The 12,937-nt window shown below is 35.4% G+C and overlaps 1 protein-coding gene across 2 annotated transcripts in view; it reads left to right on the top strand.

Annotated features, from left to right (window-relative positions):
* BRINP3 (bone morphogenetic protein/retinoic acid inducible neural-specific 3) overlaps positions 1-12,937 on the top strand; it is a 737,483-nt gene that overhangs the window by 571,626 nt on the left and 152,920 nt on the right. For both annotated transcript variants that reach the window (XM_006873665.1, XM_006873664.1), the window contains one exon: positions 5,941-6,163. In XM_006873665.1, the coding sequence (XP_006873727.1) occupies positions 5,941-6,163 (223 nt within the window). The remainder of the gene's footprint in view (positions 1-5,940; positions 6,164-12,937) is intronic.

Genomic DNA, 12,937 nt, shown 5'->3' with positions numbered 1-12,937 from the left:
TGACTTTGCAGTCTGATGCCTTAGCTCACAGCGCCACAACAGGACTCCTGTTGCCTAAAAGCCCCTCCAATATTTCAGTCCAAGAATTGAATTTTTCTTCAATTCTTTCATCTTGAGAAATGCTGCTTGTGTTCTTCCCTTTTGTTTTCTAATTTCAGGTCTTTGCCCAATTCATTAAGAAACTTTACTTTGTCTTCAAAGGCTTCCCTTTGAAATTTTCTGTTGTGTTCTCTTACTTCATCATTTCTTCTAATAACTATCTTTTCTATGGTCAGTATTAGTCTCTTATGACATCCACATTGGTATTTTTCTTTCTTTCCTGTCTATCTAATGCCTTTTTGCTTTTTTCATGATGGTGCTTTCAATGTCATCCTATAATTCTAATCTGTGGTCCTTAGTGTCTAAATCAACAAACCTGTTCTTGAGATGATTTAAGAATTAAGATGGAATATATTCACAGCCATACTTTGGCTCTCATGTGCTTGTTTTAATATTATTAAGCTTCAGTCTCAACTTGCATAATAAGCAAGGGATAGTTTGTTTCACAGTCTGCTCCTGAACTTTATTGATTAATGATACTGAGTTTGCCCAGTGTCTCTTCCCACAGATGCAGTCAATTTGATTCATATGTATTCCATTTAGTGAGATCCACTTGTATAGTCACCTTTTATGTTGCTGAAAAAGGTATTTGGGATGAATGCCTTTGGTCTTGCAAAATTCTCTCATGTAATCTCCAACATCATTTCTTTCACCAAGGCCATATTTTCCAATTACTGATCCTTCCTCTTAGTTTTCAACCTATGCACTCCAATCACCAGAAATTATCAGTGCATCTTGATTACATGTTTGATCAATTTCAGACCATAGAATTTTTCAATTTTGTCATCACTGGCTTTAGTGTTTGGTGCATAAATTTGAATAATAGTGGCAATAATGGGCATTCCTCGTAGGTGTGTAGTTATTATCTGAATACAGATAGCATCATACTTCAAGATAGATATTAAGATGTTCTTTATGATGTTGAAGAACATCCCACCATTCCACTTCAATTTGTTGTTTCCATCATAACAAATGACGATTATCTACTTCAAAATGGCCAATACCAGTCCATTACAGCTCACTAATACCTACGATAAGGATCTTTATATGTTCAATTTCATTTTTATGACTTCCAATTTTCCTAGATCTGTACATTGTACATTCTACATTCTGATTATTGATGGATTTTTTCAGCTGTTCCTTCTCATTTTGAGTTGTGTTCCATCAGCAAATGAAGGACGCAAAAAACTTTACTCTATGCACCTCATTAAAGTCAACTCTACTTTGAGGAAGCTGCTCTTCCCTAGTCATATTTTGAGTGCCTTCCAAGCTTAGGGACAATGTTTTCTTGCTCTTCATAAGATTTTCACTGGCTAACTATTGGTGTGGTAATGTAGGATAATCAAGGTGGGTTTGAAATGCAAGTTCAGCAATGCAAATTCACCAGTCTCTCCTCTAAAACTCTATCCAGGGTTACTGTGACTCAGAACTGACTCTATGGTACTTACTGATGACAACAACAGCCACTCAGAAGTGGTCTTATCTGTCTTGGTCTGGAAGTTCTGCTGTAATCTGTGCACTAAGGATGGCTCTGTTGGCATTTTAATACCAGTAGCATAGCTTCCAACATCACAGCAACACACAAGTTACCATAGTACAATAAACTGATGAGTGGTGACCTTTCAGCATTTGTTGTTGTGGTTGTTAAGTACCATCAAGTTGGTTCCAACTCATAGTGACCCTGCTCAGGGTTTCTGAGGCTGTAAATCTTTACGGGAGCAGAAAGCCTCATCTTTCTCCCACAGAACAGCTGGTAGTTTCAAACTGCCGACCTTGAGGTTAGCAGCCCGATTTGTAACCACTACGCTACCAGAGTTCCTTTCAGCATAGACACTGTTTATTTATTTATTTTTTTTCTTATTACAATTTTATTTCTCTGACATCTGAAACTATTCTGAGCAAAAGTAATCAACTGATACATATTTAAGAAACAGATAGTTGCAGAATAATATGTCTTCATTAACCTAGAAATAAATGTTTATGGGTGATTTCACATACCATTGACACCTTTTTTTTTTTAGAAATATATTCATCCTCAGAAGTATAGCTAGCCTTTATTTCCTTATAATTTGGAATAAAAACATGAATTTATTTCCTGTACAGCCCTGGAAAGTATTGTAGGACAAATTTTTTTTTACATTCACTAGTAATTATATTTTATGCAAGTATGTTGATATTTCTTTACATTGAGATGCAATCTATTTTATGATCCAGTATATAATAATTCTGAATTTATCATTGAAATTGTATTTATAATCCGTAAATATGAATTTTACCAATTACAGGATGTAAAACATAAATTATTAGCAAGAATATTTCTGATGATTCTATTAACTTTTAAGTCAAACTGATCTCACACACTGAAGGTGTTATTTTAACATTTGAAGATATTGCATGACATTAGCTAGTCATTTTTTTTTTTTTTAATGAAAAGTTTATTCATACTTGTTGTCATATTATGAAACATCTGTATGGTCTGTGCACAACAGGTGTTCAGTAAATGTTTTGGATGACTGTCAGTGGTGACTCTTAATGACTTCATAATGAGGCAATTATTCAAATGTCATGTTAAAATTATTTCTTAGAAAGTACATACTGACAGTTTTCAGCTGACATTCACTGTTATATACATGAGTAATTTGGTAAAGCGAATAAATTCCACTTTAAAATGTTCTTTCACTTGAATAAAACTTACAGACTTAGAAACTTTTCCAAAGTATTATAGGAAAGAATGAAAATAGTTAAAATATGCATGCTCATAAAACAATAAAAGCTTATCAAAAGTGTTCAAGTAAAGGATGACAATGAGATGAATTATTGGTTTTCAAAGTAGTGGCATCTGCGCTGTGCATAATCCAAGAGATGGTTTCCAATTTTCATGCATCAACTCCTTTACTCAAAAGAGGGAATTTCTCAAAAGAGACATATAGGACAAAACAAAATCTAGGATACTGTCAGAATGGAATTTTAAAATTCATATATTACTGCTAACTTTAAAAAGTGATTTGAAGAGCATTAAGTATGCTCTCTAAACTCTTGCCCCATATTTCTTGTTAAAATGAAAATATATACTTCTTTGCTTTGGTTTTATTATAGCTTCTTCTTCTGATCAAATTTATATACATTTGTAATGCCTAAAGGGTTCCAGGGCTCTGTATTGATTTGCTCTAGGAAAAAAAAAAAAAAAAACAGTTCCAACATTTATGAGTATAATTTATTCTGAATTGTTAAAATGGTTCATTTTCTACCATTGATGAAATAATTATGATGTGAATTTGAAATAGCTTTAATATGTAAGTAAATGTAAATTTTACTGTATATTTATATAGTAATATCATTTAAATTATCAGATGTGAGTGGCACATTTTAAGACATATTGTACAGTCATATGATGCCCATGTATCATCAATAGGTAATAAGAATACTTGTGGCACTGTATACTTGTGCCACAAGTATTCTTATTACCTATTAATGTACATGAGCATCGTTGTTGTTGTTAGGTGCCACCGAGTCAGTACCGACTCATAGTGACCTTATGAACTTCAGAACCAAACACTTGCCGATCAAGGGCCAACCTCACTATTGTTGTCACGCTTGAGTCCATTGATACCACTTGGCCAATCCATCTCACTGAGGGTCTTCCTCTTTTTCTCTGACCCTCCACCTTACCAAACATAATATCCTTCTCCAGAGACTAGTCCCTCGTGACAATATGTCTGAACCGTGAGAGACAAAGTTTGGCCAACCTGGCTTCCAAGGGGCACTCTGGCTGCACTTCTTCCAACACAGATCTGTTTGTTTTGGGCACTCTCAGTATTCTCCTCCAACACCATAACTCAAAAGCATCAATTCTTCTACAGTCTTCCTTATTCACTGTCCTGCTTTTGAATGCATGCGAGGTTATTGAATATACCATGGCTTGGGTCTGGCACATCTTAGTCCTCAAGCTGACATCTTTGTTCTTCAACATGTTAAAAAGGTCTTGTGCAGCATATTTGCCTAATGCAATATGTTGTTTGATTTCTTGACTGCTGCTTCTATGAATGTTGATAGTTGATCCAAGAAGAATGAAGTCCTTGGCAATGTCAATCTTTTCTCCATTGATAAGAATGTTGTTTATTGGTCCAGTGGTGAGGATTTTTGTTTTCTTTACATTGAGATGTAATCCATACTGAATGCTGTACTCTTTGATCTTCATCAGTAAATATTTTAAGTCCTTTTCACTTTCATCAAGCAAGGTTGTGTCATCTGCATATTGCAGGTTGTTAATAAGTCTTCCTCCAATCCTGATGCCATATTTTTTTTCATATAACCTAGCTTCTCGGATTATTTGCTCAGCATATAATAAGTATGGTGAAAGAATATAACCCTGTCTCACACCTTTCTTAATTTTAAACCATTCAGTGTCCCCACAGTCTGTTCGAACAACTGCCTCTTGGTCCAGGTACAGATTCCTCATGAACACAATTAAGTGTTCCGGTATGGGTATCATGGGACTGTACTTATTCTGATTAATGTGCTGGACTGCAAAGTCGCTTTGAACCACAAGATTGGCACTTCAAGCTCACCAGCTGCTCTTTGGAAACCCTATACAGGGTCACTATTGGTAGGAATGGACTCGACGACACTTAAAAACAATGACAGCAAGATTACTTATAAAACTTCAGTTGAATAATAACGTAAAAGCTCAACCTAGTGGCATTTAAAAACAGCTATGATTGAACTGCAAAGTTGGCTGTTCCAACTCACCAGCTGCTCCTCTGAAACCCTGTTGCTCTGAGTTGAAAATGATTCTCAGCACTTGACAACAGCAACAGGACGTTATAGGATTTTAACACTAAATACATTATTGTTGTCTAAAACTTTATATATAATTTACTGGATAGGATATTAAGCCACAGAAAGACTGAAGTTTAATGCATATCATATAGCCTATAATTAGTAGCTCAGATAATAAAATGCATTTATATTGAATTGTCCATTGATTCTCCACTAATTATTGAAAACCCTTCCCAAGTCTTGTGGTTATAGTGTGTGTGTGTGTGTGTGTGTGTGTGTTTCTAAGTGGAGTTATCTCAGTCCTGTATTGCATGCAAATTGTGTGCAGCATGATATCTTAAAATGAAACTTTTAAACAAGTATTAAAAGCAATAAAAATGTATATCCTGAATCCTTATTCCTAAAACTTATTTCAGAAGCAAGGCAGATAAGGGGAAAGGCTGAGGTATCTTATTTGTTTAGGTACAGGTATATTTTGGATTGTTATTTATATATTAGTATTGTTGTTGTTATTAAGTGGCATCAAGTCAATTCCAAACCATAGCAACCCTGTGTAGGGTTTCTGAGGAGCGATTGGTGTGTTTGAACTGCCAACCTTGTGGTTCAAACCAACTTTGCATCCAGCACATTAACCCAGAGTGCCACCCTAGGTAGAGCGTCTCATTTCATCATATAAACGGTCTTTGAGAGTTAAAATAAGACAGGTAAGCAGTTCAAACCCACCAGCTGCTCCTCAGAAATCCTGTACAGGGTTGCTATGAATTGAAATAGACTAGACAGCTCTTAACAACAATATGAGGGAAAGTTCTTAGAAAAAAAATATATTGTTGCCAGACTTGCTTGCATTAGAACATTTCATTTTAGCTATATTCACCTTGACGTTTTATTTTAAGAGAAGCAAAAAAAGAAAATATACTAAAGCATAAAAATAATAATATTAATTTGCTACCCACAAATAAAAGTTTTTTTAAAATTTATTCTTAATGGTAGCATATTAAATATGTTTTGGTGCAGAGGGGAAAGCAATGTTTTCATAATTGTTGAATTTTTAACATTTTTCAGATGAATTCAAGTTCTTTATGAAAAGGCTACCCATGAATTATTTCCTCAACACATCTACCATAATGCATTTGTGGACAATGGATTCTAATTTTCAGCGTCGTTATGAGCAACTGGAGAATAGCATGAAACAACTTTTCCTAAAAGCTCAGAAAATTGTACACAAGCTCTTTAGCCTTAGCAAGAGGTGCCACAAACAACCCCTCATCAGCCTACCAAGACAAAGGTAAGACACTTGTAACATCATAGAAAAGCTGAGGATATTGTTTTGACAATGAATTCTGTTTTTCTTAATGCACAAATAGTAGTAGATGGAGCATCATGATATTTATGTATTAGTCATAATTTGAAATTTTTAAAATAATAAATTGTAGCTATTCTTCAAAATGCAGTCCTGGTGTGGTGCCATAAGCTAAGCACTCTGTCTCAAGATCAATTTGAGCCACAAAGTTGGCGCTTCAAACTTGCCAACAGTTCCTTGAAAACCCTATACTAGGTTGCTTATGAGTAGGAACTGACTTGATGGCACTTAACAAGAACAACATTCTTCGAAATAATAACATAATGGCGAACACATACGCTAGCACCTCTTTCATCTTGCTTTTTTCTTTTATTTTCAAAAATCAATAAATTGATCTAAATTATTCCTGTGGCAGTTAAATAAGTAATAATTTTGCAGAGAACTCCTGAACCATGCAATTACACTATAAGCACAAGGATAAAGGTGATGATAGTTGTGTGTCGTTGAGTCATTTGGGCCCTGTATATAGTTTTTAAGGCTGTAAACCGTTAAGGAAGCAAAAAGCCTCACCTTTTCCTCATGGAGCAATTTATGGATTCACACTACAGATCTTTTGGGTTAGCAGCCCAACTCATAATCCATTATGCTCACTAACAGTGAGATTTCTAAAAATGCAATTTTCAAAATGAAAAAGAATTCAAGATTTATTTTCCTTCTCCACTGTTTATAAAACCATTATAACACACTGTATGAAGCTCTGAAAATTACCAAGAAAGTTTCCAGCATTAATATAAAGAATGATGACATTTAAAATATTTGTGGCTAAATTGATTTTGGAAATCACAGTATTTTTAGGTTTGTTATGTACTGACAAATGTAATAAAAAATCTTAATTTATTTTTTAAGACTAGGCTAAATATACATCAGCATGATAAGCTAGAGGGCAACATTTTAAAAAATAGAGCAACATTTTAAAATAAATAATTATTCTCGTATCTGTTATTGAAAGCTAAATTTTGGCTTGATGCTTTAATCATTGAAAAAATGTACACTGAAATCAGTACATCATTTAAAAATTGCATTTAAAAATAGCTCATTGGCATCTCTTTCTCTTTACAACTGGTGGTTGGTATACACACAGATTTATAAGACCATTTCTACAGTGTAAGTTAAGGTAATTTTCATTGCCACAAAAAGAAACCCACTGCCCATTTCCTGTCACTCCCCATCCCCTACGATAATCTTTAGGCAACCATTGATCTATATTCAATATCTACTGATATGTCTGTTATACATAACTTATATAAATATAATTATACATGTGGTCATTTGTGACTGGCCTTCGCTTACAATATTTTCAAGTTTCATATACGTAGTAACATGTATCAGTAGTTAATTCTTTTTATTCCATATTATTGTATGGCTATACCACAATTTTTTATCCACTCATCATTTGGTAGATATTTGCATTGTTTTTCCCTTTCACAAATATTAATAATGCTGCTAATAACATTTATTTACAAAGTTTGAAGTAGCCTTGTTTTCAATCCTCTTGCATATATACCTAGCAGTGAAATCATTTCATCAAAAGGTAACTCTATATTAAATATTTTGAAGAATTAACAATTTCCAATGGAATCCATCAATTATGGGTGATTACTCAAGTTTTCCCATTGTCTTAAGCTACAGGTTGGTTGTTATAATAGTTGTCTGTGATTGTCTTTCACAGATAACCTTTCTAGGTATTGTTATCTTTGCACTTAACTCTATTTTGAAATTGTTGAACTTCTTGTATGAGTAGATTATTTTTAAATCAAATTTTGGAAGTTTCAGCTATTATAACTTCATATGTTTTTTTTTCCCTGCTTCTTTGTTTCTCTTTCTCATCCTTCTAAAACACATACATTACTGAGTTTAATACTGCCCACATGTCTCTACTACTCTTTTTATTTCCCTTGCTTTCTCTCTTCAGATTGTCTAATCTCTCTTGATCTGTCTGCAAGTTTGCTGACTTATTAATTTTGCCTGCCTGAATCTACTCTGGAGCATTGGTAGTGATTTTTTTCTTTTAGTTATTATACATTAACTCCAGATTTTTCATGTGATCTGTTTATCAACATTCTCTTTTTGATACCTATATAATTATTATTTTTTAACATTTATACAAGGTGTCCTTTAGTAGTTTGAACACAATTCTCATGTCTAGTTTTAAGTGTTTGTCTGCTAAATTGAGCATATGTGTGCCTTGAAAAACAGATTATGGTTACCTCTTATATTTTTTTATGTGGTTTTGTATATATGGGTAATAATTTCCTTTTCTTTCATTTTTTAATGCTACTGCTGTTGCTACATACTTAGTCATTTATTTGTTTAGTCTGTCTCCCCTGTGTGTCCAACCTCTGATGCTGTGTTCAGTTTTTCTTGCTGTTGCTGTTTAAATACTTTAGATTGGTTATCTAGGGGTTTTCCTTCTGGGTAGCTATAACCCATTTATTGTCCAAATATTGTGCTTAAGACATACTATGAGTTAAATTTTTACTCTTTTCTATTAGATGTGTGTGTGACCTTAGGACTACAATAATAATTCAAGGAATTTAACTTTTGGTCTCACATTCAAATAGGAATCAGTAACTTGAATTTTCCCTTTTACTAATACTTGAAAGGTTGCAGCGTTGGACATACAATTGCCTTCCAAAGTATGTGGCTATAGTTAAGTCTCATACCCTAAGACTTTTGCTGAGTCAAAATATATTATTGTTAAAACAGTGTTTTATTTGAAATTGTCTTTAAGCCACTAGCATCAATGAAGCATGCACAATTGTTGCGAATATCTGTGGGATGGAGAATGATTTCAAATTTTTCTCACATCCTTCATTGATTTCTTTGGAGTCCATATGACTTATCAGAACTTTCAGACACCCTTACTGAACCCATAGTTTACTGTGACCTCAGGAGTGTTCTTGGCTGTCACTTTTCTTGGTTCTCTGTGTTAAACGTTGGGTTTCTCTGCTGTTTTGCATATTGCTACTAGTAGCATGAAACTATTAAGACACTTATTTTTCTCTAAACACTCCACTGATTACAATGCATTTAATCATGGAATTTTATTAATACTTTGTTATAAATAATCCCAGTCACTTTAAACAGAGTTCTTAGGAGTAACTCTTGGGCAATTCTGGATATAACACCTTCTTTTTACAGTAGGTGCTGATGGATATAGTCTCTAGTTTCTTAGCTTACCTTTCCTAGCATGAACTTCTACTAATGAGTTGGGTATGAAAACTACGATCTCGTTGTTCAAAGATTGCTGCACCTAGAGTAGAGTTTCTGAGTGGGAGCAGAATGGAGGAATCTGTGGAGAGCAGGTCACCTCAGATGTGACTATCAGGAATAAAACTACACAGATATAGAAAAATTAACAACAGTAGGTCCTCTTTGAAGTCCTAGCATTGTGGGATAATGCACTGGACTGCAAAGTTGGTGTGAACTGCAGGGTCAGCAGTTCAAGCTCACCAGCCGTTCCTTGGAAACCCTATCCAGGGTCCCTAGGTGTCGAAACAGACTCGATGGCATTTAACAGCAGCAACAATAAAATGCCCTCTTTGGAACTTGGCAGGACAGGGAACCCCTCTTTTCTTGCTCGTTCATACAAGTATAGTAAAATCAGAGTTTTTTCTAAAAGATGGAACATGAGAAGAGGAAAGATCAGATCATTATTCATACATATCAAAGTCTCAGTAATCTTACTAATATTCATTAGATATTCTTGAATAAATATTTCTCCAGTTTTTGTATGCCCTTAGGGAAATTTATACAGACTTTAAATAATACTTTCTTATTAATTTTCTAGTTAAAAGTTTGTTTGTTTTCTTGGGGGGAGAGTGCTCTTGTCACTCCTGGCTCTACAATTCCTAAAGTACTTTTGCTCACTGTTCTAATAGCAGAAAATGTTCTCTGCCCATTCAGTTTTCTCCATACACCAGCTGTTCTCAATAATCTGTCATATTCTCTTTTTTTATTTCCTAAGTTTTTATTGTGAATTGAGTGATATTTTACATGGGAGAACATTAGTTTTACACTTATCATTTCATTGCAATGATTACAGTCCCCTCCGTGCATCATCATTCAACAGTATTTGCGTCTATACCCTCTGATTTTTTGGGGGGAGGGAGAGGGCATGTACACAAAAAGACTCATTAATATATAAGAATTTAAACAACCAAAGGGCATATTCTGCAAGCCTGCCTCCCAACCACCAGCACTCAGTGTTTCACTTTCCATGTTTGTTGAGTCCTCAGCTGCTCTGTCTCTCTCCATGTCCTCATTTCTGCCTTCATTTCTGGTGTTTCTGCTTTTCTGGACACAGTCCCGTATTCCGCTCATGCTCTTCTCCCTTGATGGTCCTAAGGTCCTCTGCTTCTGAACTGTAAGATTAACTACTCCCCTGTTTTTCTTACAAAACTTCTGCCTAAGTTGTTACAATAGCAATTAGTCATGATAACTATTAATCATTATTGAATTGTAAGAATCTTATCCCCAGCCCATTTTACCAGGCCCATCTAGACAAGATGAAAACTATTCAATGAGGACTCTATCTTCCCCCGCACACTCTTAAACTAAAATCCCTTTTTAAAACTTGTAAGCCAGTCACTTCGTGCCTTTATAGACCCCTCATTTTTGGTAACCAGTGTCTAAATTGCCTTACCCTTTTAACTCTGTATACAGAGGGGATAGTATGATGTGAGGACTCTTTCCCTCTCAGTTTGTATTTTGAGCTATTACATCTATAAGTATAGTTCAAGTTCATCAAATTGTAGCAATTTATATTTTTTTCCTTTATCAATTTTTTTTTTTTTTTTTTTTTTTTTGGTAATCAGCTAGTCAAGTTCTGATTATCAAGCCATCAAGGCTAGATCAAATGGGTACTATTTGGAAGTTTGGGCATTTTTGTGTCTCTTCCCTCACTTCACAGTGGCTGGATGCTTCACTCTCAGCTCCAGTTTTCCATGGCTATGTCCTTGTCCATGGGCTCAGGAATCCCCAGGTCTCACCATACTTCAAAGACACCATTCCTTCCTCTTCTGTCTGCAGATTAACGGGAGTCTGTGAATGTGGTCAAACTCAGACTATATCTTCATTACTGCCTTTCCCTCTCTTCCACTCACTAGTAGACCAATGTGGTCACCAGCAAGCTTACATGCCTGCTCATGTGTTCCCTTTGTTTTAGTCTTAGAGAGGGGTTTGTCCTGAAGGGACTTGATTGCTTGCCTTGATGGCTCGCTGGCAAACAACTTGCTTGTTCTTGTAGTAGCCAATCAGACTGCCATTTTTGTTTTGGATTTTTCCTGCTCATATTTCTTTCAAAAATATCTTCTGTTGCTCTAGCTGTTCCAGGCTGGTCTGCTTGTCTTTTCCAGTAGAAATGTCACATCTCAAAAAGTTCTGAATGACTAAGGATTTCACCTAAGGTCCTATTCACTACAAAGGCAAGAAGCATATTTCACTGGACAAGTTCTAGAAACTGTTTTAGGTATACCAATCAGTTATTGACTAAAGACAGAATTACAAGCTTTCTGTAATATTTCCTGATATTCCCTTCTATCCCACTCAAGTGTCTATTTTACAAAAGTTGTTGTTGTTGTTAGGTGCCATCAAGTCAGTACCAGCTCATAGTTACCCTATGAACAGCAGAATGAAACACTGCCCAATTCTGGGTTAACTTCACCACTGTTGCCACGCTTGAATCCATCGATGTTGTCACTTGGCCAGTCCGTCTGGTTGGGGCTCTTTCTGTTTTTCTCTGACCCTCTAACTTACCAAACATGGTATCCTTCTCTAGAGACTGGTTTCTCTTGACAATATGTCCAAAGTATGAGAGATGAACTCTCACCATCTTGGCCTCTAAGGAGCACTCTGACTATACTTCTTCCAAAATGGATCATTTGGTTCCTTTGGCAGCCCATGGCACTTGCAATATTCTACTCTAGCAACATAACTCAAAGGCATCAATTCTTCTACGGTCTTCTTTATTCACTGTCCAGCTTTCGCATGCGTATGAGGTTATTGAAAATACCATGGCTTAGGTTAGGCACACCTTAGTCCTCAAGCTGACATCTTTGCTCTGCAACACTGTGTAAAGGTCTTGTGTAGCAGATTTGCCTAATGCAATATGTGTTTTGATTTCTTGACTGCTGCTTCCCTGAGTGTTTATCATTGATCCAAGAAGAATGAAGTCCTTGACAACGTCAGTCTTTTCTCCATTGATAAGAATGTTGTTTATTGATCGAGTCGTGAGGATTTTTGTTTTGTTTACATTGAGATGCAATTTATACCGAAGACCATGCTCTTTGATTGTCATCAGTAAATATTTTAAGCCCTTTTCACTTTCAACAAGCAAGGTTGTGTGATCTGCATATCACAGGTTGTTAATGAGTCTTGCTCCAATCCTGGTGCCACGTTTTTCTTCATAAAACCCAGGTTCTCGGATTATTTGCTCAGCATGCAGGTTGAATAAGTATGGTGAAAGAATACAACCATATTGAACACCTTTCTTAATTTTAAACCATTCAATATTCCCATGTTCTGTTTGAACAACTGCCTCTTGGTCCAGGTACAGATTCCTCATGGGCACAATTAAGTGTTCCGGAATACTCATACTTTGCATTGTTCTCCATAGCTTGTCATGATCCACACAACTGAAAACCTTTGTGTAATCAATACAGCACAGGTAAACATCTTTCTGATATTCTGTGCTTTCAG

Source organism: Chrysochloris asiatica, unplaced genomic scaffold, assembly GCF_000296735.1.
Source record: "Chrysochloris asiatica unplaced genomic scaffold, ChrAsi1.0 scaffold00247, whole genome shotgun sequence".
Taxonomy (NCBI): domain Eukaryota; kingdom Metazoa; phylum Chordata; class Mammalia; order Afrosoricida; family Chrysochloridae; genus Chrysochloris; species Chrysochloris asiatica.
Note: the sequence above shows the minus strand (reverse complement) of the source record. Positions and strands in the feature narration are given on the sequence as shown.